Source organism: Struthio camelus, chromosome 8 (genome assembly GCF_040807025.1).
Source record: "Struthio camelus isolate bStrCam1 chromosome 8, bStrCam1.hap1, whole genome shotgun sequence".
NCBI classification, from domain to species: Eukaryota; Metazoa; Chordata; class Aves; order Struthioniformes; family Struthionidae; genus Struthio; species Struthio camelus.
This window is the reverse complement of record NC_090949.1, coordinates 30,819,280-30,845,685: the sequence shown is the minus strand read 5'-3', so window position 1 is coordinate 30,845,685 and position 26,406 is coordinate 30,819,280. Positions and strand designations below refer to the sequence as shown.

At 39.0% G+C, this 26,406-nt stretch overlaps 1 protein-coding gene across 2 annotated transcripts in view; it reads left to right on the top strand.

The window, feature by feature from the left end:
* FAF1 (Fas associated factor 1) overlaps window positions 1-26,406 on the top strand; it is a 183,780-nt gene that overhangs the window by 133,538 nt on the left and 23,836 nt on the right. For both annotated transcript variants that reach the window (XM_068953099.1, XM_068953098.1), the window contains exons 13-15: window positions 23-177; window positions 14,202-14,338; window positions 16,868-16,956. In XM_068953099.1, coding sequence (XP_068809200.1) covers window positions 23-177; window positions 14,202-14,338; window positions 16,868-16,956 — 381 coding nt within the window. The remainder of the gene's footprint in view (window positions 1-22; window positions 178-14,201; window positions 14,339-16,867; window positions 16,957-26,406) is intronic.

Genomic DNA, 26,406 nt, shown 5'->3' with positions numbered 1-26,406 from the left:
CTGTTTTCTCCTGTCCTTTCAGAGAAAGCTTCTTGCTATCTACCTCCACCACGACGACAGCGTCCTGACTAACGTCTTCTGCTCGCAAATGCTTTGTGCTGAATCCATTGTCTCGTACCTGAGTCAGAACTTCATCACCTGGGCCTGGGACATGACAAAAGAAGCAAACAGAGCAAGGTAACGTGATTGGAGTAGTGAGTGGAGCAGCTTTTCTCTCAAGGAAGAGCTTGTCTCTGTGTATCAGATGTTTGGTTGCATGATATTTATTAAAACGAAAAAGTTGTGCTCGTTCTCCACTGATCAGTGAAGCTGTGCTGTTTGACGCTGCTTGGGACTTGAACCCGCCTCATTTTCATTTTTCCTGTGTAGGAAAAATCGTTCAACAGACTATTTCCTCCTGCCTCCCTACTGCCCTTTTTTTTTTCGGAGCTTATTTTGCAAACGTAGTTCTCAGAACATGTCTTCAGTGCTCTCCCATATGGTGCCATAATAGTATGTGACACTAATTGTACAGACATAAGTGTAACTGCAGTAGAAGTGTCTGGGTACTCTTTTGGAATAATAGCTACTGCTGTGACTGAACATTTTTTTAAAAATCGATAATTTAATTTAAAATTTAAAGCTAATAATTCCTATGAAGTTTTATGAGCTCTCCAGTTTTCTTACAGAACATTAGCATCGGCAGTGTTTGGGGATTTTGATAAGTTTTAATATAATATGTTAATAAATGCTATCCTGTTTCTTAGAGATCCTCATTTTACTGATGAGTTAAGAAATAAAATCTGTAGATTCCTCCTTCTTGCACTTCTTATACGTTAGCAATGAATTTTCCTATCTTTATATGAAGACCTCTTTCTTTTAGTTATTTATCAGTTGATCATAAACTACTTAAAAAATAATGATTATATTTAGAAAGCAGACCTGTTTGGTCTTCTAACTTGGGCTTTATCACTTCTGCTTACACAGAAGACTACTGCTTGCCAGGACAGTGTTTTGGGTATAAAACTATAATGATAATTCTAATTTTTGAGCAAAAGATGCTACCGGCATTTGGTCTGGGATAAGGCTACCATTTTTTACACAATTCCATTGATTATCGAACAATTAAAAATGCAGATACATGTTTCTTTTGCTCTATGGCTTGGTAGAAATTGCATTTCTTTATAGGGCATTCATGCGTTCTTATCGTTAAATACGTAATTACTGTTAGTATTTCTTTAAAGACAGTGGGCAAAGGAGAACAGAACAATCTCTGTGTCCAGCAATATACTTTTAAAATGACACTTTGTTGTTTAACAGGAATTCCTAGCTCAGCCTTCTGCATTTTGTCATTGCGTGAATCAGCAGTTGTGTTCCTTGTTTTAATTATTATAGCTTTATCAGAGAACAGTTAAAGACTATGGAAAAAAGCAATGGCAAAAACAGATTTAAAAACAAAAAAGTAGGAAAAAAAAAGGTGAGAGAAAAAGAAACATCTAGGCTCTTTCATGGGACCAAATACAGACTGGAAACTTGCTTAAGTCTTTTGGTATTGCCATTCACTGGCAGTAAGGAGCCTCCTCCTTTTCTTTTATCCCACAACTTGGTGTAGAAGGAAACACTATTTCTAAACCATCTGTAGTGGCTAAGTTCAGCTGACGACCTGCTGTTCCATTGTTCGGTTTTCTTTTTAATTCTCTAGTTTCTTTTATTTTACACTGACAAAAAATTGCAGTGTAGTTTCTTTTGAAAAACTGTGTTTGAGGAGTTTTTTTATGACTGACGATCAACAGCCATGTAATTGCTTTGTTGTGTTTTACTAAAGAAATCTATTAAGTAGCACAACTTTGATACACTAGTAATAAGAGTTTGCAGGTTAGAGAGACACCTGTGGTGACCAAAGCGACAGAAGCTGCTTATTAGACAGAGCCTGTACAGCTGTGTCCTATTAACTCCTTACGACACTTGCTAAAACACAAAATAAAGGGCTTGTTTAAGGCTTTATAGCTATTCTCAGTGAATCTCCTCACTGATTGTGCAGTTTGATAGGGTTTTTAAGCCTCCATTTTTTTTTTTCTCTAGTAGCAACAACAAAGAAACTGTCATATTAACAGTGAGGTCAAAAAATCGTAAGGGGTAAACAAGACACGCTGGCTCAAATGAGAGTAATTCTCGGTCGTGTTTGGTGCCACATCCTGCCCCTCCTTCAGGGGGGCCCGGCACAGCCGTCCCTCTTCGGGAAGTGCCGATGCACCGCGGCGTTCCCGTGAATAAATGCTCAGCGCCACTGTTCAATTACTGCACTTCATTGTGTGACAAAATGACGGTGCTCTTGGAGCCTGTGCTGCTCGGCATCCCTGCAGACACAGGTGCATTTCGGTTTTTTTTTTTTTTATTATTTGCGCGGTGAGAAGGTAAGAGCAGCAGGACGTGCTGTTTGCGTGCCAGGGTGACCCGAGCGCAACCCGCTTGTGCCGGTAGAGCCGCATGAGCGGCGAAGGCAGAGGGGCTTGGTTTGCTTGCAGCAGTCAACAGGGACCCCTTGACGTCGGGAATAAAGGACAGGTTTTCAATACTGTCGCGTGGCGTGAAGACAGATTTCCAACAGATACAAATACTCGCTTAGGTGAACAAAAAGTGTTTTGAATTTTCTGATTTCTCTCCTCACTTTTCACCGTCCTCTTTGCGTGTCAGCGTCGAAACTGGGGACTCCTCCGCGAGCCCGGGTGGCGTCAAGGGGCCGATGCTGGCGGCGGCGACGGCTTGCGTGACCACGAGCGAGGAGCAAAAGCGCAGCCGTGGTGCGGCCGGCTCCGCTCGCGCAGGCGCCTTCGGCAGCGAAGCTAACCGGCTCGTGTAACAGCCTGTACTGGCTCTTGTTTACCCCGTTGACAGCGTGACACGGTGACAGTAGTACTTGTGACCACGACTGTGTAGGGGAGGAGGACGCTTTTTTTTTTTTTTTCTCTCTCTCTCAAAAATACCGTGTCACCAGATTTTGCTATTTGCAATGACTTCTTTTATTACAGAAAATGGGAGAGTTTTTGTAATACCTTTGTGGGTTTTTTCGCAGCAGTAATGTAGTATGTAGTTACTCGGAGCTTTGTTTCTTCTCATGAACAAAACGAGGGTCCGTTCTGGACGCTGCAGAACAGAAACAGCTCCGAAACGTTGACATTTTTCCTGACTGTTAATATATATTTTTGGCTGACGCCATCGCTGCAGGACCCGCTTTGAGTCCTGCGTCACGTTTACGCTGCCACCGCTCAGCCGGGCGCGCAGCCCTGTTCTTCAGCACCCGTTGCCGTAAAGCGAAGGGAGTTTTGTAGCCGGCACCAGAAATGAAGTAGTGTGTGCAAGCGCGAGGTAGCTGCGGGCAGTAGTGCAAGGGCACAAGCGTTACAACCTTGGGGGTTAGACTTTAAAAATTTCTGTCTACAGCCACCCGGGACTCTTGCTTTGTCGGCCTGCAGGAGAGTTGTTGTTAGTGCAGTTAAAGAAGATGTTTTGGCTTTCACAGCTTTTAATTGTCTCTGACTTAAGGTTTGCAGGGTAGAGAGCAATTATTTTGGGTGAGTGCTGCAAATTATGTGTGTGTTCATTGCTAGAATAAAAGAATCATAGTAAAAGTCACAAAATAATGTAATAAAGTAATTAGCCTTCATTTAGGAAAAAAAATTAATATTTTATATTTTATATAGGAATCCTACAGGGAAGTTTTATCACCTATCTTTTAGACTTAAAGTCAGTGAGCAACTTTCTGGAATATTCTTGTCGCTTATATTGGTTTAGGGCATTTCAGCTCGTGGACAATGTCTTTACTGTCTTTGGAAGAGGAGGGTAAGCCCGAGGACGCAGCGCGGGAGAGCGCCGGTGGGTCGGGAGGGAAGGGAGGGCAGGGCCGCCTGCTGCGCTCCTGGCAAGAGCCTAGGAAGGTTATTTCGTTGCTGATGTGTTGAGCTCAAAATAAGGTACAGATCTGGGCACTGAGCAATGTACTGGCATAACCTTCGCTTGGGATTAGCTCGGGTGGGTACTTTCAGTACGGGCTTCCCATCTCGGGAAGGGGCAGGGCGCGCGTGCGCGCACCACTGTTGCTCATGTATTGGTGGGGCCCAAGGTCAACTTAAATAAAGATTTCTGTTTTAAAAGATTATCTCTTTTAGAAGCATTAATACTTCCATTTTTGAAACTCTGACGGGGGGGAAAAAAAAAAAACAAAGCTACAGGTGTAGCTTTTACTTTCTTGTTATATTCCATTCAATTTAGGGTGAATCTTGAGCTTAAGAGTCGCTCTTTACCTTCCCTTGCTTGCTTTACAAAGATTTGCTACTGTGCCGCTCTCCAGACAGCAGAAGCAGGCTTACAGGAGCTGTCAGGGCAGCAGGGGTTGTGTTCGGCAATACTGACAGTCCTGGCCCTGCCTGCTGGGCTGAGCGCGCGGCTGCAGCCGCTCACCGCCGGCTTCGGCCATCCCACGGGCTGCAGGATCCCTCGCGTTTCCGGAGACGTCACGGGACAGATAGAGAGAAAGGCCAGGCATGAGCAACTGCAGTTCTGGCATCTTTTAACTTCAAATAGCTTGACTAAATGCTATTATTCTATTATGTACATGTATATAGAAGGTATTTATAAATATATACACAAACGCATGCATAACTATTTTTGGTAATTCATTAAATACACGAACTTGAATTGCATAGTTCATTTATTTTTATCCAGGACATAAACACAGGTACATATGCACAGAATTTGTATGTGTGTGTGTATATAGATATATATAATGTATATGCATGCACATACTCTTATGTTTGTGAACGCCACACTTACCAGCACACATTGCACATAGTATTAACAGACTGCCAAGGTATATAATGTTCGCCAAGCAAAGCAATACCAAATCCGTACAAAAGTGACTAGAATGTCTGTAGCAGCTTTTCCACTTGTGCTGGCTTTGCCCTTAGGTGCTATATTTCAAGGTGTTGCCTCAGCTCTGGTGACAGGTACTTGTTAGTTTTAATGTTCAAATGATAGTTTTTCACTTTGCTTAAGCTTAGGAAAGAGTTAATTGACTGAAGCACTTCTCAGCAGCAGGTTGTCTTCACCTGCAATTTCTGTCATCAAGTAATTAGCCATATTCACAGTTGCTGACCCTTAATACTAAGCTACTGAATGATGCATGCCTGGATGAAGACCAGTTGACCATATTACTCTAGCTCCCCAATCCTGTTTGATCCTTCAGCAAATGTATTGCAGGTGTGGGGTCTGCATGTGCTGGACTCGGTGAGTGTTAATTTGTGCCTGCCTCTTGAGGAGGGACTATAGATCCTGTGCATGTTACTTGCAAAACTGTTGGACGTGTTCTTTGGGCTTTAAATCCTTAATCAGGTTCAATGGAAGAGTGTGAAAATCTTATCTATTGTATTTTGCAATATTTTACTTAATTTACTTTAATAGCAGTACAGTGCCAATCAGTATAAACAGGTCAAAAGTCTAATTAATGTTTTAAAAATAAGGGTTCTCAAACACCAGGAGAGTTTGTCATTTTCTGTATGGCTTGTTTTGAGGAGGAAGAGGAAAGAAGGTGAGGAGGGAACCCTTCTGTTCCATGATTGCATCCCACCCGCTCATTTTCTCCTTTTCTCCTTTGCTTTTGATTTTAGTGGCGGTCTTAACAGAATGTCAAGATCAATTTGCAGCATGGTTTAACTCGAGGTTTGCATTCTGCCAGCAGCAATTGTCCTAGCGAACAATGCCGTGTGTTCTTGTAACTTCAGAAGCTTTTAGAAGGCTCATGGCGAGGGCAGCATCTAATGACTTTATTAGTGTAGGGTTTCAAAATGGGCTCAGTAATTGTTCGCATCTCTTTGTCATCTAGTCATAATTACTGCATAGTATTGTTCAGGGTTGCGCTTGTGAATAGTTTCCTAATAGCATTGAAATGAAGAAAAAAGGAAAAGGATAAAAGGTGATTGTCTCTTTAGATGGAGAACAAAACAGCCTGTATATTGATGATGGTTAAACTGTTTATTATACACCCACCAGAAAAGGTAAACTATACCTGCTTAAATATGTGTATACTTCAAGGTAGTTTTACATAAGTAGCCTACAAATGTCCAAATTTGGAAACTAAAAACCAGGAGAGAATGCATTTTAATTTGACTGTGATTGGTAAGGTATAAATGTCTCTGTCATAGTCAACTGTATGTAAAAAGTAGTCTCTGTATTGATCTGATCAAGGTTTTCAGGGCTTCGTTAGATGTGCCCATAACGATCTCTTAAGATCATTTAAAAAGAATTGTTAAGCCCCATATACTTACTAAACTACTAAATCTGTAAGCGTAAAATTTTAAGTCACCTTTGTGAAAACAAAGCCCAAAGCAAGTTCTAGCCCATTGCACTCAAACTGCAGCATAGTTTTATTATATTACGCTCGCTGAACAGAAAATGTGACAGAATAACACTTTGTTGTGTCCCATGCAAAGTGGTGCAGGAGAACAAGTAGTCAAGGTGGACTTGCTGGGCTTTGAGGAAGAAGAAAGTGATTCACAGCTCCACTTAAAAATTAGGAGTGCTCAATGGCACCAGCGAAGTCTCATGCCAGACGGGATTGAAGCAGTTGAGAAATGTTGCCACATCTATGCGTATGCCTAAAGTGACTGTTAGAAGAATTGTTTCAGCTGCTAAAGGCAGAATCAGCTGTACTAAACTGCAGCAGAAAGGTGTGAATATCACTGGTACTGCAGGGTACCTGGTGGAGTGGGAGGTACCCACAGATGTGTCTCATCCTCCCTAGGTTACGGTGATTCTGCTCTGGCCTCGTGGCAGCTGCATCTTGGTCCCCTCAGTGGGCAGTAAGGTATTTGCTGCCTTTCACAGCTGCTTCATTCCTTGGACTTGGACATGGCTATTGCATTTTCCTGCAGGCTGCTTAGATGAAGCAACCCTAATTCCTTCAGCCGTTCCTTGTAGCTCATATTTTTTAGACTTGTGATTATTTCCACAGCCTCCATATGGACCCTCTGTAATTGGTCCGCATTGCTCTTAATGTGCAGTGCCTAAAACTTCCTTCTCAATACTAAATACAGAAAGAGGATTATTTCATGTTTTACAAACCATGCTTCTGTTTGCTTTGGCAAGCACCCCAATATGATGCTGGCCTTTTTCACATCCTGACTTTTCCTCTTACCGTACTGCTTGATTCTTATTCTTTATTTGTGCAATTGTTCCTCCTGCTCAGTTAGAGACTTTCACTGACCTTGCTGAATTGCATTTTATTTGTCAGATCGTTTCTCTGATTTGCGAAGATTATTCTGAATTCTTATACTGACTTTCAATGCGCTTGTAGTTTCTCCCACCTTACTGTCATCTGGAAAATAACTAAACATATTCTCTATTCTTATCTAGGTTGTTATTAAATCTAATTGTAGTGAACCTTAGCAAATCCTACATTACACATCTTTCTAGTATGATAGACAATAATCAAAGGTACTACTGATATGCAAGCGCAGCTTATGTTTTCCTTTTTTAGTATAGCATTTGAGCAATGGGTCCAGGTATATTTTATTTATACTTTTACCAATCATTTTGTCTGGTGTCCAGTGGTATCTGAGAGGATGGATTAATGAGTTTCTAGAGGGATGTGTTTTAGAGTGAATGGGGTTATAAAGTGTTTACCTAATCTGTTTGAACCTTGCAGGATGAAATTAAATCTTCCATGTTTTATGAAGAGTTAGATAGCTCACTCATCTAGGCTTTACTCTTGCATAACGAAAAAGTGGGTAAAATCATGGTCTTTTAATCTTTACATCCCTGAAAATTTTGCATTTGGATACTATAGAAGATATGCACACCATTTAATTCAAGCTGTTTTTATACATTTATCTAACATGCAAAGGGGACCCCCCCCAAACTGGGAAGCCTCTGCTCCCCTTGGACAGCTTATAGAGGAGTAAGTGCCTCCAAAGGGCAGCTTGGAGCACCGAAGTGAAATGTGTTACCAGCCATCCGGCACAGCCTGGCTTTTTGAAAGTTTTAGAATTACAAAGCTGCAGCTGGGAACCTCACTGGACAAGCCTGTGCTCACTGGTTTGGTATTCGTTTAGCCCAATAGTAGAATTGTAGCTTTTAAGTTTCAACCACACCTTGTGTCCGTTTCTCATTCCCTCGTGTTTGAGTCAACGTGGGTAAGACATTAACTCTGTGTTATGAAGGCTATGGATAGCAAGCTTATATAAATATACCATTTTACTGCCTCAGGTTTTACATTTTTGATATAAATACCTAATACAAAAATGCTATTTTTACATTAACATTTAATAAGACTGTTCTCTGTATGGTTAATATTTGGTTTCAGTCATATTACCAGTCAGCAGGTGACCACGTCTTTTAAAGCAGTGCCAGTTGCCACCTCTTTCTGTGCAAAGAGAAAGGAGGGTGAGTTGTACGGTGCATATAGGGTGCTTCCGCTGGCTCAGCGTTAAGGGAAGCAGGCAACAGCGCGTGCATGCGTTTTTAATAGAAAGGCAGATGACTCTTATTAGTTAGAATTTTCAATTCTTTGCTACGTTGTTGCTTTAATTCTTCAATTCTTCGTAAACCCTTCCTCTACAAATGTTGTGGAAACAGTTCGACCCTAGGTTTCCGAGGAGCAGAGTCTCACGTACGGATAGCAGCAAAATTATTTATTTATTGACGGTATAGCATAGCAACAGCTTGAGCTGGGGGTCTCCAAGGAGGGACCCCAAACAGAGAAATTCTAGGTATTTATACCCTTTATAGTCTTATTTACCTGCCTGCCTGTGAAGGTCTCCTCCAGTCATCTTTACTGAGTCAGTGGTCTCTCTGCTCCTGACTGGTGTGTCTCTCCTTCTGATAGGTGTTGTCTACATCCCAGGCTGGTTGCCATGTCCCTTGTCTTTCATAGTCCCTTCCCTCCCTCGAAGGTCAACCACAACCCAGGTGCATCCCATCTTGTCTCCTGCATCCTGTTTTATATCCTAATTAGCTGGCTTTGTATCCTCATTAGCTGGTTTCGCGGTTACATCGCCAGCAATGTTTGAGTTCATTGACAGTTCGGCCTTGAGGCCTGCAGGCTTCCTCTACTTTACGCACTTACGCTAAGCAAGAGTCAGACTTATGCTAAGCTAAAGCAGTTACAGTTCCCTTCTCTAACAACTAAACAGGAGTTTTTAACCAGGGATCAATTTGAACCAGTTCACGCTGGCAGATGTGACAGAGTGGGAGCCAAGCAGTACCGCTGTCCTGTGCCCCGTTAGGTCACCAAGGTCACCAAGGATGCTCCTAGCAGAGCTCTGCAGCTCCTTAAATCTACTATGTGGGTTCAGGAACAGCACTGAAATTGGGGACGTTGCTGTCCATGTGACAGAGGCATAGGAGGTGGCACCGAGAGATGGGGACTGCTCTTAGCAATAACGCTGTTCTCTAGAGAACCTCCCTAAAAAATGCAGCAGAATCTGCAACACGCTGTAGAAGATATGCATTGCGCTGGAAAATCCCAGATCAGTCTTTCTCCTCCCCTTCTTTTCCTTTGATGAAACTAGCTGTGTAATTCCTGAGCTGCATTCTCTCCTGGTGCAATATAGCATCTAAGCCTGGATTCATCCAGACATTGAAGCCAAGTGCTCACATCAGGAGATGAGCTGGTTGGGCCCTTGCTTTAGTCTTGGGGAGAGATTGTTATGTTTGATTTAAGTACAACGGTCATCTTAAATTAGTAATTAATTCCTTTTTACAAGAAAGTAAGGAGACACTTTTTTGGCTCTAAATCATTTAAACTGACATATTAAAGGAACATGACATTTTTCTAAAGTATTTACTATCACTGTTTCTTTATTTGTCATAGTCATGCTATGGTAAGGAGGAATCACGTGTAAGCGTGGGTCCAGACTCCACTGCGCTAGATCCTGTTCTTAAGAATAACAAAAATGAGAAGCAATAGATAAATATAATAACACATGAGCAGGAGGTGCGTAAGGAAACAATGAGAACATTCTAGTCATTATTATAAGGATAATGAAAGACTAATCAATTTATACCACCTAAAAGCTCTGCTGTATTCCTATGGTTTTCTGTTCCCAGATGTGGGGGGGGGGGTGTTTTTTTCAGTTGTTCGCTGTGTTTCTGCATGGAATTAAACTTTTCATTAATGCACGCGTTCACAGCATATGAATTATGAGCCACGGACAGTTCATCTCCTGGTTATTGAACGTTAACTTACAAAGCTAGCAAGAAGAACAAAACTCTCTTAGTAATCTAGGATCTGCCACTTCTAAGTGACAGTTTTATTTTTGACTTTTTTATATAAAAAATGACACACTGGATTTTTACTTTGCACCAAAAGGTTCATGAGTAAAGGGGTTCTCTTACTGTAGTTTCTCTGTGGCTTTGACAAAAAAAAAAAAAAAAAAAAGACAACCCAGAGTTGGATTTCGGTATTAACTGGTATGGATGCATACTTCAATCTTTACATGCAGTATTTTGCTTCCTCACCAGGGTTATTCAGGCTTCTTTAGTAAGATCTTTATTACTATCAAGTCAACCCATATGTGCATGCAACACATTGTTGCTCCGCAGTGCATGGAAATACAGCACGTGAACTCGAGGTGGCTCTGAGCTGCCTGCTGGTGGTGAGCAGACCAAGAGCAGGTCCCGGGCAGCGGGGCTGGGCAGCCAGCGGTGGCGGTGCCAGGCAGCTGAGCCCCAGCCCTACGAAGGGTCCGGGCAGCTGCCGGTGCTGGGTTGTGGCTGCGCCCGCCTGACCCGAACCAGCCCGCGGTGAGCCGGGACGTGGCACCGGCAGGATCCGCTGTCGGCTCCTGCCCGCGGGTTGTCCCCAGGGAAGTCTCCGTCCTGTGGGCTCACCCCCGTGAAAGCGAGATGTAGCTGTGTGTCGTATAGATAAAAACTTCAAGATCTTGAGCTCTGAGTTCAACAGTGGTGGCAACTTGTATTGTTAAAAATTAAAAGCTGCATATTCCCACAAGCAGGTACTGTTACTAAACCCAAGCTTCTACAAAATTCTATCCAAAATCAAGAGCTGTTGTAGACCGTAGACTTTAGATACAATAAGCGTTCCCTTTGTTTCTGAGACTCAGTCATGTTTTTAACTTTTTTTACATCAAAAAAGCCACATTTTTTAGAAAGTTGTTATTTTTTCATAACTGCGTTATTTAGAAGCCTTTTAAAAGAGAAACGAAATAATTTGCACTTCATGATAAGATTGCAAGAAAATGTTATGCCAAAATATACTTTTGTATCATTTGTCATATATAAGCTGTTATGGATTGATACCATTCTAGTCTGAGAAACTAGCTGGGATAGAACGCGCTGCCAGACGGTTACTCTTTTTAAAGGTTATCTCAGAGCACATGTGAAGGGACGAGTGTTGTGCAATTACCAGCAACACCCCAAATTAATGTCTTTATTTCACCAGAGTAGTTGTTTTACTGTGTGCTGCTTTTAAATAAGAGGGGTGCTGTGTCTAAAATAACTTTTCAAACTACTTACGTTTAAAAAATTGAGATACGTTTGTAATTTTTTTTTTTAGGAATTGTTTTTGTATTTGTCTGGCCATGGTCAGTGGCTGTGTTCATTTTGTAGCTCAAATAGCTGCTGTTTTCATTGCTAAAAAGCCACAAAAGAAGCAAAGAAACTGTGCTGTCTGCCAAAACTATTACTTGTTTGAACTTTATTTTTGTAATTTTCAAGAGTGCTTTTTAGTGGATTTTTCCTTCATAATTTATTTAATTTTTTTGCCATTCTCATACTTCTCCCTCCTTGAATATTTCTGTATTTTAGAAATAAAAGGACTAGTAGGGTGCTATGTTCCCTCCCTTTCTGGCAGCGTTCCTCTATTTCCACTTTTGGTTGGAGATCACAGTAATCCAGCTTGTTGTGGAAAACAGTTCTGCCCGTAGTGACATCTGGCTCTTTGATGAGCTCCACAGGCAGTTCCCTTGGCAGCTTTGGAGATGCCATGGAAAGAGCTGGCACACTTCTATTTAGAGGAAAATGAGAAAATCCCTTGTAAGTGATGTGTAGAGTAAGAGACTGGTTACAGCGCCAAATTGTTTTGGACCTGTTCGCGTACTTCTGAAGATAATATATATTAGCATGGAGAAAGTTTGGTTGGTTGGTTGATTCTTTTGCCAGATGTGAAGATGGAAGAAAGTAAAAGGGCCTGCAAATACAGAATCAGTAAAGGCTGAAAAGGAGGAGAAAAAAGCAAAATTAACTCAGTAGCAGCAAAATGTATTATAAGGCATGCAAAAAGCTAAACAGGGGGTCATGAGTGAAAATTCATTTCCCGCCTCCTAGTGAAGCGAAAGGAAGAGATGTTCCAAGCACGTGCTCCACACTCGCGTACCTCCGAGCTGGCTGTGAACGTGTGTGCAAGTGGATCGTGGGTGGTGCTAAGAGTTGTGCAGTGTGGGCGTTGGCAGGCGTTGGCGATATCTCTTTATTCGGCGCTACGCTGTTTGGCTACCTTCACGTTTTTATTGGCTTTACTATGTTTTCGCTGAACGGCCATGCGGGGTCTCTTTGGTTCCATGGAGCAGGATCTGTTTCGATGGATCCTCTGGGGCAGGAGGAGTTTACTTGTTCCCACCCTGAAAAAGAAAAATCAAAGAACCTGTTTTGCTGAAGAGCTTATATGTCCACACTTCATTGTCATTTTATTTTGTCTTAACCGCATGGTATGTCTGTAGTCAGATATTTCTGATATATCAGTCCCTTAATTCACTTGTGTCACTTGAAATTAAACGTTGTCTTTCTGTGTGATAGTTCTGAACTGTGAGAGATGGAGAATGAAGGAGGCAAGGAAAGGTGTTTGCCAGTAACACTGATGGCTTTGAAATACTTATAGCTACTCCTGCTATTGCCTTCCTTCTGAGTACGGTTAGAGTTATAGTACAAGCTGGCTTTGAGAGGGGATTTTTTCATGCTTTAGGTGCCTTCAAGTCAAAGCCCAATGCAGTATTCATCAGGCTTTTCAACTTTTGGCCATTTTCTTCATTAAAATATATCTTGATTAAAAAATTACATTTTTGATTCTTTTCAGTATCTTTTGGGAACAAATGATTTGGAGTGCTTGACGTTTTAATGCAGTTTGTCTTTTCAAATAGATTTGGCTTCTAATGCGTGTGACAACAGGACTTTGCTCTTCAGTTAGAGCATACCTTTCAGAGCAGTTGTTACCTAAAATATTATCATAAGGCATAAGAAAACACACGATTTAAGTTGCCTTTCATGAACATAATTAAGAATTAATAAGTCTGTACCAGTGGCTAGTCCTCAGAATTTCCACTGTTTTGCCTTTTGTGACCCGTGTTATTAAAAGTCCATTATTTTTACAGACTTTATTAAATTGGATCTTATTAAAGCATTCTATATTTGCATTTGGTCTTTCATAATTCATTATTATTATGACATTTACTTTTTACCATCAGATCTGAAAACATATCATAAGCTACCCTTTTCTCTTGAAAGAAATGCTAATTTCAAACAGTCCTCTAATGGAAGAGAAAAGCTTTATCAGTTTTTTCATTTATTCAAGATCGTGTTAAGAATACTAATGCTAGACTTCTGTATGCTAATAGATCTGAGAGCTTTTTTTGGTCAAAAGCGTAGAATTATTGTTTTCAGATCACACTGCTACGTTTGTCACTGGCAGGGCACTAGCACAAAAGAAAATACAGTTCTAAAGTACCATGTTTTAATCCTATGATGATTAAAACATTTTCCTGATGTTTCATTGTTAAATTATGCTTCTTGTATGAAATGATACTAGTTCTACACTTTTTCATGCTTACTAGATAACCTCTTTACTTAGTTCCACTTTAGAAGTTTTTAACAATGGATTTAGCATGATTAGTTTGGGGGGATTTAGCTTCATGTTATAGTTTGCAGACTAACATAAGAGAAAATGGAATTCTTCATCAATTAAATCACCGTCACTGCCAGTTATGAATTATTTGTCTCATATTTGTAAATATTCTCATAATTTAATCATAAAAAGGAGTAAATAACTCTAGAATGGATTACAGAAGCCCAGATATTAAACAGTAGATAGCACATAATTAAATTGCTGAATCTAGCATAAGTATTTTTTTGAACGCTAACTTAAAAAAAAAAAAAAAAGAGAGAGAAAGAAAAAAGAAAACCTCTACAATGTAAACTAATTTTTTTTTCCTACATAGGTTTCTGACGATGTGCACTAGACACTTCGGGAGCGTTGTAGCCCAAACAATTCGAACTCAGAAGACAGATCAGTTTCCGCTTTTCCTTATTATTATGGGAAAACGATCATCTAATGAAGTATTGAATGTAATACAAGGTACAGTTCTTGCGTTATATTGTAAATATTTCTTATGTGGGTATTGAAACTGTTAGAAGATATCTTTGCTGACACTTTCTTTTTTGAGGTATTCAGAATACGAGTTTATGACACATTTAAAAACAAAAAAAAAAACAAAAAACCCACCTTTCAGTTGCCATGATGGAAATAGCTATTATTCGTAAATGTATTATTTAACATGGTGTTAGAGATTCAAGTTGCCATGACTGTAGTAGACTCATGGTTTAAGGCTTTTATTTTTCAAGGTTTATTTATTTATCTATTTATTTATTTTTAATTGAAGCCAAGTTTTCTGAATAAGGAGTTCCACTTAGATTCCAAATTTATAATTAGATAAATCTCTGATTTTTCAGAAAAATTTGGAAGGCACTTTTTGTGCAGTGCAATGCAGCAAGCTCTTCATGTGTAGCTCCTTCTTAACACGTGGGCTCCTGTTGCATGTACTGGGCTGGTATTTGAACACAACTTTGCTTTTGCAGGCCTGCAAAACAAAACAAAACAGAACAAACAAACAAACCAGTGTTGAGATTGGACAACACTGGATCTCTCCAAATTGGAAGAGAGTTTTAAGTTGCTAATATAGCGTCATAGAAGTGGAACTTTCCAGCTTACATGAGCCGTTCTATCTGACACAAGCCTTACTCGTATTTCGTTGACAGTAATGTTACTCAGGTGTGGAATGATGTCCTTAGACTGGTGTTCTCTGTAATTCTTCGAATTAAAAGGCATTAAGGAATAGGGGCCTCTCCTTTTCTTTTCTTTTCTCCACAACAATTTTGTCATTTATTTGTTGTTTATATCTAACCATCTTTATTCTGATCTCCTTATTTTCCTAAGGAAATTCAGCTTCGTATTCTTCTCACAGTGAAGTCATTTGCCTTTTGTGCAGTGTGAGTTTCCCATCTTCATATGAGATTAATAATTGTCTTGAGGAATCTGCAGTGCTCCTTCCTACGGCCAAAATTATTTTTGCTGGTACATTCCCATAGAAATCCAAGTTTTTTAATGAGTGGCACATATTTTGTCTCCTTAGTGCAAGACAGCACAAAACTAATTTATGGTACTTCTGTCACTTCTACAGCTTATTCCATTGAAATAACCTAAATAACTAGATTTTCTCTTGGTTATAACTTTGCAGCATAGTTTAGCATTCGTGTAACGCTAAACACCTGCATTATCCCACTGATGCCCGTGGTGCTTACAGGATTAAAAAACTGTTTTAGCAAATTGGTGATTTAGAGTCATAAGATAAAGCTGCATTACATTATCAAATAAAACAAATAGTTTCATAGCACTCATTAAGTTTTAATTATGTGTCAGTTTTTCTGCAAATATCCTTTTGAACTAAAGTTAACTTAAATGACAGACACTGTTACCTTTCCTAAATTTATCTTTCCTAAATTCTATCAAAAATCAAAACGTGCTGTGCTTGTTACTTTCCCAAGAAGTGGGACATTGGTATCTTTTAACAAATAATATTCTCTGAAGTTAGGCGTGTTGTAGCATGCTGGATAAAATTTTCTGCTAAGGAAGGTAGCGAACGCTAGACGTGGGAACAATGAGGGCCTTTCAAGGCCGGGTGAGGAGGCAGTATTTACAAAAGAGATACGACAATACAGAAACTTAACTTCTGGGGGAATTTATTAAAATGTAGGCTAAGTTTGGTTTAGATTTTTTTTTTTTTTGCTGGAGTTGGAAGAGATAGGGATTTTTTTAATTGTTAATTATTTTTATTAGTAGTAGCAGTAGCACTGTGGCTCCTGGTTAGGCTTGAACTGTGACCAGCATCACCAATATGAATGTAGGTCTTGTTGGTATTGTACTAGCATCCAAAGACTGTTTAGGTTGGCGGATGTTAAGAGTTTATAGCCTAAGCCTATTTCTTGTGGAGAAACAGTCTTACCTTTAAACTGCTAAGACAAGTCGCTCTAATGGGCAGTCTGCTCTTCCATCTAAGAAGAGAAAACACAGATTGAGTTGATTCCTTGGCAGGAGATTGAACTGATCTCTCAGTCCTACAAAAGAGTGGGGAGACACTGCCGAAAGTGTGATGGACTTGCTCATTGTATTCTGTTCTTCCATATTTCCAAACAATCCACTTGGACGCTACTGGCAGTATCCTTCTTTCTGTTACTTGGCAGTCTGCCTCGCTATACCGAGGAGTTGTAAAAGTGTAGTATCAGTTTCATGTCAGGGAGCTTCAGATACCGTACTTTCCTCTAACATCAACAATAATAATAATGAAGGAGTTATTCCACGTAAGTACAAAAGCAGTTGTTCATCTTTGGATCACCTTAAATTTTAGCCTAGGATCAGCATGTACCTGTAAAAACAGTACTGAATTTTCAATAAAACAGCAAATTAAAAGCATTCTACTAACATATTAGCATTTTCTGCTCTGTCGGTTTTTTTTAACTCTGGTTATTTCTTATGGATTAATTCTAAAATGACTTCATTTTTTAAATAACTTTAATGGTATGAAGTTCAGCTATCTTCCTTTGTTGCTAGGTAACACAACAGTGGATGAGCTAATGATGAGGCTGATGGCTGCAATGGAGATCTTCAGTGCCCAACAGCAGGAAGACATAAAGGATGAGGTGAGAGCTGAAAGTTCCTGCAGATACCTACTGGCTTCCGCAAATGACTGGGGATACAAAATTAATCAGCTCTCTCTCTAGCCAGTGCAGTTAGGTACTCTGTGCTGTATTGTGCCTCTTCCATCACCAAAAATAAAAACCTTAAGTCGTCTTTATGTAGATAGTTGGGTCTCTCAAAAAGCTCCTCCTTATTGGTGTACTGGCATTTTCAGAGTCCTTGTTTTTTTGTTTTTTCCTGAATATTGGTCATGAGTAACTGCTTACATTTACAGTGGAGTTATAGAGCTTAATACACTCACACTAGCAAATAACAATCACATATTTTTCCAAAGATCACCTCTAAATCATAGGTAGAAAACAAAAATGGTTTGATATGTCTTAATGTATACATTTAAAAAGAGATTGGAAAGCAACCTTAAACACCAAAACTATACCAGTACTGAATCACCATTAAAAACAATGCAAAATGGTAAGTGATGACATGACTTTTCAAAAACAGTGTTTCAGTTACGTGGAACTAGACACAGTGAGGTATACAGTCAAGAGATGTTTATCTGTTACTTTATAAATTGAGAGTGACATTTTGAAGTAATGAAGTACTTAGTTAGGAATTTATAATAATAGGTGTGTTGCCATTCAAGATTAATGTTATCCTGTTGTATAGACATTGATTGACAATAATTCACTAAACACATTCTTCACATTTAAATCTTGTGCTCATTAGTAGGAGATTTACCGATTATGGTTATAATAATATGAAGGCACGGTATCTGCACAATATTTGTAGTTCATTTTTTTTCTTCTTCATTTATGCTACCTATAATTCGTTGGTAAAGAAATTGACTTTAATTTTGTTAATACTGAACACAAATTTTAATATGAGGATTACAAGAAAAATCCAAGGCACAATATAATTGAATTTTATATTGCATTTTAACAGCAGTATGTTGAGTATGGATTTTTTTAATGTTTTAATAAGAAGTTAAAATTCAGATCACAAGCAAGAGTTCTAAGAAAGGCTCAGGACTGAAAACTATAAGCGCTTATACAAAGGAAGAATATAGAAGGAAAGAAAAGCATATAGAGACAAGGAGATAGGAACAAGTAAGGGATAGGAAAAGGAACTAGAAGTAAAAGTGGAGAGAGAAAGAGATAGGAGCAGAATGGAGTGGGGAACAGGAGACCAGAGCAGTCGTCCAGAGGTTAGTATTCAGGAACAAGGGAAGATCCAGGTGAGACAGTGATAGACCTGTTCTAAGAGGGTAAAACCACAGGGGTATAGCAACAGAGGAAAAAATCTGGGAGCGAGGGAGAAAAAGCTTAGCAATGAGAAGACTTGGTAACCTCTAGAGCACGGTCCTCTGAGAAACGAGAACTGGCTTCTGCATCCTGAGCTTCTGTGGGTCCTTCCCTGGAGGGCAAGAACAGTGAAGCAGACTGGTAATACACGTCCCCATTATGGTGATATGGATTTTTCCTGACTTCTCACTCTTAAGTGCTCTGCCTATGTAGGGAGAGGTGAAAATTCATTTTTATACATTCCTCTAAGATCTACCATTGCCCAAGTCTTCTCTAGTCTTTCCCCACATTTTCCTGTGTTTTCATGTCTCTGGGAGCAGCAGGACTATTTTCTAATATACTTTGCCATTCAGAAAGCTAATGGAAACATTTCATAAACTTAGGGGCAGATTTACTCTGGAGATGCTATGTATTCTATACACATGTAGATTGTTTACTTATAACTTGGCTTGACTTGTTACAATCTCATAGAAAAGGTGATCTCAGACACTTTTGCCTTTGAAGCAGGAAGTTTAAAAAGAATGCTATCACTATATGAAATTACTGTTACAGAAAGGGAATATTTAACAAGCAGTCTGTACTCAATAGAAGGCTTTCACCTGAAAAAGAAAAATTGTCTTTTTGTGGTTTGCTACATAACATGTAACTTTCATATAAATCTTGTACTGACAAGGTATAGTGTTCAAACATCAACACTTTTTTAAAGATCTTATTGCAGTTGGTGCAATTTTTTTTCCAAATATTACAATAGCAAGCAGGATACAGAGTCCGGTTTCTGTTACTGTTTTCTTAATAGCAACAGTAAGTCATCACAAAACCACAAGAAGATAAGCAGAAAATTCTTTTGTGCTTTAAAAAAAAGAAGTTAGCTATATAGCTTTGTTGTAAACAGAAGTGTGTGTGAGAGAGAAAGAGAACTGGAAACACTTGTAAATAACAGCATGAAATCATTAATGAGTCAGTTTACGCAGCTGAACTTCCCCACTTTGGATTTTTAACTTGCATGCACATGAAAGCTTCAAACACAGCTGCTGAATAATTCTGTTAAGCACAGCATGTTTTGCAGTGCCCTCTGATGGTTATTTCAGTACAGGATGACTATTACCACTGCCAGTTAAGGGTACAGGTGTTCGCAGTAACGCTGACTGTATCTATTAAGGTATTGCTTTACAATCAGTTCCCTGTCACTGGTCATCAACTGATATTGTCGACAGGATGCTCAGAACAGCGTCATAGACTTACCTCACCGGAGAGAAGTGAGTAGCTACATTAGCTCGTGGTAATAGTATGGCTAGGTAAAACCTGTGCTTTTGTATCCGTGTATTAGTAAAATCTACTGGTTTAGCCTCATGAAATTTTAGTCAGGCAAATTTGAGGCATATGTTTTTTAAGGTCAAGAGCTAAAATACCACCATTTAATTAGTGTTTGGATATAACTTCTAAATTTGTTTACTGTGTTGGATTAAGCTTTTTATCGATCTCCAAAGAAACACCTTAAAGAACATTAAAATGTGTACATGTACTCATAGTACTCAAGTAACGTACCTGTTTTAAGATAGAGTGGTGCATAACTTAGGCATCCACTTTCTCTCCCAAGCTTTCTTAAAGGGAGACAAATCTGCCCTCCTATTCCTTTTCTTTCTCTCTCCATGGCTTCTGGGCCAGTCGTGAAACGTTAGGCCTGTTGCTTGCTGCTTGTAAGCCTTGTTGGCTAAATTAGATTTTTGGAAACCTTCTGCCTCTTTTGGACCACGCTATTGATCTGCTTTTGTAGACATGTTGTCTAGCGCTCGTGCTGTCTGTGTAAGTTTCAGTTACTTAAATTATCACAGTATCGTGCTATAAATAATAAAGCATGATGAGCAATGTACTACTGTTAGGTTAATGTGGCGCTTTTTGTAAAGAAATGGCCAATGGATAATTAAATGGTGGGCTTCAAATGTCAACAGCAGCAAGGCCCATTGGCCGGGATACGATCCCACCATCCTCACTGCGGTCAGGTCTAGGTCCAGCTTCAGGTTGTGTAAGCAGGGTTATTCTGATGGAAAAATGGATGCATTTACTACACAGCAACATCACAGCTGTTTCTTTTCATTCCCTCTCCCTCTTTTATTTTTCCTGAGGGTAACATTAGACAAAAAGTAAGAACGAACACTCACATACACCACAGGCGGGGATGACAAGCCAGCGTCAAGCTTTAATCACACAGAGTTGCATTGGCATCTTCCTGCACCAGGGGAGATCACCAAGTCCCAGTGAAATATTTGGTCCTATGTGCTTCTTATCCCAGAAGCAGCTTCAGGCTCTTTCTCGTGGTACTAATAGAGGCTACGCTAATTATTTCATAAATCTACTGGATATATTTTACTTTTTTAACCATATGTGATCCTCTGGCTTACACTACATATGTTCATATCGCAACTGCTGTTCAGACGGTAGAGTCACCTTTTTGTCCAAAAGAGGCCCCAAAAGCAGAAAAAAACAGTCCTTGCCAGTGTTGATCAAGGTGTGAACTGAGGTTTTGCAGGGATAAACTATGAAAAGAGTGCATAGCATCTTTTCCTCTTAAATGTCATTGCATGGTACTGGGTGTAGAAAAGTAATGACGATCTTAAACTATTGTATGCCTCAGAATGTCCATTTTTAAACACTTCTGTTAGTTTGCTTACTTTAATAGTTAAATAATCATTTCAGCTTGCGTGATGGGCAAAAATAGATCTGAGTTAGTTCCACTGTGAAATTAATGTGAAGAGATCCATGGTTAAATACTGGCATTAGAGTGCAACACACCTGTTCTGGGCCTATCCTAAACATTTTTTCTCTGTTGCCTGAGGAGGAGGCTTCTCAAAGGATTACAGTAACACTTTTTGACAAGCTTATACAGGGTGGAGCTTCCATGTAATGACAGGGCTCATTTGATGATGTCTCAGTAATGCATTCTTTTTATTTTTGCTGTCAACATTTATTACTGTAAAAGCATTGATTGTTACACAGCTGGTCCAACTTGTCCACATTTAAGTAACAGTAGGTCTATCATAGTGTTTATTTTTGTAGTTACGCAACTCTAGCACTCCTGCTCTTGGATTAGACTTCAAGGTTTAATTGTAATACCTACAATTGCTTGAAAAACCTTATTTTTACAAATTCAAATTAAAACCTTCAGTTCACTTTAAACTATCTCTAGCTGACACACTATTTTCTTTAGTGTAAAAAGAGAAAGATTTAAGAATTTTAAACTGGAAAAACTGCTGTAAACGCATTTTGACTGAAACTGAGCTATACAAAAATGTGGACCTGCAAAGTCAAAGTCTTTGCTCTCTGATCCTAGATGACATCTCTTTTTCCTACATATTGATGCAGGATGAGGGAAATGTATGTCTTCCCTAATGAATATCTGGATGGGGTTTTAAAAATATGTAAAAGAAAACAAAAACTCCAAAGCAACGACATGACATAAATTCATCTTCTTTTCGTTACCACAGCTACTTGTAGTTGCCTGTCCATCCAAGAACTGTCTTGTATTAGACAACAGTTTACTGGTGAAGTGTCTTTCATAACTTTGCCATAAGGCTCTCAATATTACCATGTCTCCCTCCTCTCCTGCCTCACTGCTGTCAAATTTTAAGGGATTTTCTTTTTTTTGATAGGATGGCATAACAGTGTTAGCTTTCAGCACCTTTTCTTTTTCCTTTTCCTAAGCTGTATCTCACAACCACAAAGGAAACTACAGAGGAACGGTCCTTGTCAATATGCTCCTAATCTGGGATCTGTTTGCTTTTTCCTCCTTTAGATCAGTTGCTTTGCTCTGCTCAACTGCAGTTGTGTTCTTCAGTTAGAAGACAGTCTAAATGCGTCTATTAGCCATTCAGCCAACCTCTATTTCTGTTCAAGCACTGAAGTTTACATTAAAATCAGTAGAAATTAAGCATTTGAGTACCTTTGATAATCTGTGTTCCATCTAACACTGTCATGTGTATCATGCTATATAGTATTTGCACAACAAGAGGTTAAGAGAATAAATACATGAAATTCATTAAATTCTAAAGCGCAAAAACATTATGGTGATGACAGCCATCTAACTACGATTGTGATTTAACCCCTCAAAAATCCAATTAGCACATTTACTAATTATTACTAGTTATAACTAATTAAACTACAGTAATCAAAATTTATTTGATTAAATCTTCCAATTTTTTATTTGTAATACGATAGCACCCCAAACCTCTAATGTCTGGTTTTCCATTGTGCACTTCACTGTGCTGACCTGCCAGCAGATAGGAGCGCTGCCTCAAGAGCTTACAGGCTACTTTGAACTAGGACACAATACAAAGTAGTAGTAGAAAATGTCTGTAGTTCAGATGGCTGCATGTCCGGATGGCTTCAGTCACTGAATATTAGTTTAGCCTTCTTAATAAAGAGCCGCTTTCCCTGCTACACAACTCAGGTTGGTCAGTGTCTTAGCAGGAACGGCTGGCTGATTTCCTGTGGGAAGTTAACTGCAGGACCGCTTCTTGAAGGTTTCAGCTCTGTGGGTTTTGTTTTTTGTTTTTTTTTCTTGTCATATGAGGTAATTCCTAAAATTCAATATTTGGATGTGGCTTTCAGTCTGCTAAAAACAGGCAGGACTCTCTGATACTGTCTCTGCATTGTTCTGCCCCTCTTTACCCATTTGGTCCTTCCTCTCCACCTGTGGTTCTGGCACTGCCAAAGTTTGTGTTTGCTTTGTTTTCATCGCTCTCATGTGCCTAACACATTTTGTGAACACTTTTTTTCTTCTATATCTTCCCCATCACATATGCTTAAGTTATACAATGTGCAAGTCTGTCATCTTCAGTGAATCAAGTTAATGCCTTTATTGCACCAGTTTGTTTGGACAAAGGGGTGTTCCTCTTTAACGCTCCCATGAATAGCCTTAAGCACTTGCAGTTTTTAATTCCAGGAGTGGTTCAGTGAAATGAACTGTCTTTCAGATAAACATTCAGCATTTGCAAATACACTTCTCTTTTTTCTTTTTGTCTTGTAACAGCCGTTTACTCACTGATGCTCTGAGAACATGTCTTCTGGTCTTGGTTATCTTCTCAAGTTTTGTATTACCTGTTTTTACTTCATAGTAATAACTGACTCCAAAGGGCAACAGGGAATAAAGCATAACACCTCTCCCTGAGACAAATCAGGTGCAAAACTAATACCTGGTGTTAAATCATTAACTCCTACATTCACCAAAAAAAAAAAAAACCCTAGAAAGGCCAAAGCTGACTTTTCCAACAAAACATCCCATCCAAAAGGCCATTTTCTTGCCCTGAATAATCAGCAGAAAAAGGGGGAGTTGCTGTCCTAAATCCAATCAGAACTCCATCTTTCTGTCAACCTGTATCTGAAAATGCCTGTTATTAGGTGCTTCAGAGGAAGAGGCAGGAAATGATATGGACAATAATTATTGAAAAGAGTTACCCTACATTTTTTAACTGTAAGAAAGTAAACAGATTAAGTTTTTCTTAGTCTTATAGCTTTGCTTATTACTAAAGAAAAGAGATTTATCCTGTCTATATTAGCTCTCTCATGAATGTAAGTGTTAACTTTTTTTTTTCCAACTTTGCATCTGTAATGCGCATGATAGCAACGAAATTCTTAGGTAAAGTATATGTTATGTGGAAATGCTTTTTTTTTTTTTTCCTTTGAATGTATCAACTTTCTGTTGCATGAACATCCCCATATTGTTGCATTATCAAAATGGGAAAGCAGGGATCCTTGATTCACCTTCCTTAGGCTCTTTTGAAGGCTTATGTCATATATCATCTTCTCTTCTTACTAGGCAGCCTGCATTGCTTTTTCAATATCTTTGCGTATGGAAATCCTTCCAGATCCCTGATATTTTTGTCACTGGCCACTGAAAAGTCTCTACTCCTGCTCTATACCTTCTTGAGATAAAGGACGCTGTGCTGTGTGTCGCAATGTAAACCTCATGTATTCTCAAAGTTTCTGTGCATTTAAGAACATCGACTTATTGTCCATTTTACTCCCTATCCAGCTATTTATGCATCTGCAGTTTGCTTTTATTTTTCATCAGTTTATCACAGCGGACAGCTATTCGTTCTGAATTGGCAACACTGGCACTGAGAGGCTCCTTGCATGATTTGCAGAGCACCCATGGAGATTCAGTGGGCGCTCAGCACAGACTAAGCGCGCTAGCTGTGCTTTCCAGGCTCCCATTCACCATGGCAAACTGACTCCTTCAAATATAAGCATCTGTATCTCTTTCCCCTGTGGGCTGAGTGCTGACAGCACAGAAGAAAGATCATGTGAGCTGACAGGATCCTTTTTCCTTTTAATGACTTAAATTCTTTCTGCTCCACCATTTGCTTTAATCTCTTTCCATTTTTCACCTTCATGGTACCAATTATCTGTATGTCAGCCTCTCTGCTCTTTCTTCCCCAAGATTGTTCCTCTAGCATTACACTCTTCCTTCCTTGCTCCTTCCTTCCCGCTATTTTCCACATTGTACATTTTCAGAAGAATGGTCTTTGCTCCTCATCGCTCTGATCTCTTGGCTTGCAGGCTACGTCTTCCCTATTCCATTTTTCTGTCTTTATTTGTCCATTTATATGCTATATTCTTCAAGATACAGATGAGAGTTAGTGCTTTGTTAAAGTCAGTTAATATGCACTCATCCAAAGGCAGAATTTCAACCTAAAAAAGATACCTGTATGAGCAAAGAACATTTTTTAAATGTTGGTTTATTTGTTTTTTTTTTTTTTTTAAATATATAAATCCATTCGTAATTGCCTGGATATTCTTTTGCTGCATACAAAATAAGCACGTCTGGCTTTTACAAAAGAAGGTAGAAAAACCTTGATTCAAATGAATGAGATTCTTATCAATACTGAATTTTGTGTTTCATTCTATTATTTAATGTATTTTTTGTATTATATAAGGTTTTTATACAAACCATCTCCAGCAGTAAACAAGTAGAGTTTACTTCTGCCATTATTTTAACAAAAAATACAGGTGAGACATAGCGCAGATGACAAAGTTAAAACTAGAAGCCAAACTGTAATGTAGCAGAGGTGAGTCTCATCTACTTTATACTATTGCCTTCATTTCAGAACAGATGTGACAAAGACACGTACGTGCTTCTGTTCTAATTCCTTATAAATTTTGTCACTCCTTTCAGCCTTTGTAATGGATTCATTTTCTGCTTTTCATATGATACCAAGAAATAACCGGGTAGAAGTGTACATAATATGTAAAATATTTTATTTGTTTTATAAACATTTTTAGTAAAATCTAAAATTAGTACCTAAAATTTCTTAAAAGAGCCTTTTCCCTTTAAGAAGCAAGGGAGGGCTGTCTCTTCTTGCCATGCCCAACACAACCTATGATTTGGATGGTTTACGTTCGTTCATGCTATCCTTCAGTCAATGGTGTGAAATTCTGAAATGCCTGAGTTTAACTCAGCCAACTTCTGATGTTGTTTTTTTAAATGACCTAGGATAAGACGCGCTTTATTCATACTGTGGTTTCTTGAAAAAGGAAGATGGCAATATTTGCCTTGCAGGAGTATTGCGGGAATACATTTATTGATGTTCAGTAGATGCTGCAACATATGTAGGGTTTAACAGGGTTTAACTGTCAGCTACCCTTACTTTTTTTTTTTTTAAATGGATAACAATTATGATAGATTATTGTTAAGTTAATTATTAGTTGTATTACTAGTCCATCATCTTCCTGGGTTCTTTGTTAGTGCAATGATAGATTCTTTGTAGAATATTTTCTGCTGCTTTTCCTGTCACTATTATCATTTTACTTTTGTTGCTTTCTGGTGAGCTTGAGTCATCCTCATTACTTTGTATGGTTTCTCCAGAGGAAGTCATGACTAAAATAGCAAACTACATTACAAAAAGGAGGATTATAGCATATAATGTTGAAAATTTGTCTAATGTGCAACTCTGACAATATTACAAATTTGCCATAATGACCATTGGTGTGCTGATTCCTACAGAGTGCTAGCAGTAATAACAATTAAGCCACAGAAACAGGTACAAAGAGACATTTCATTTGATTACATCTGCTTCATAGCTAAAGAAGTCTAGATTCCAGTGCTATCTAGTCTACGTACAAATTTGCTTTTAAGGTCCATTTCCATAAGAATAG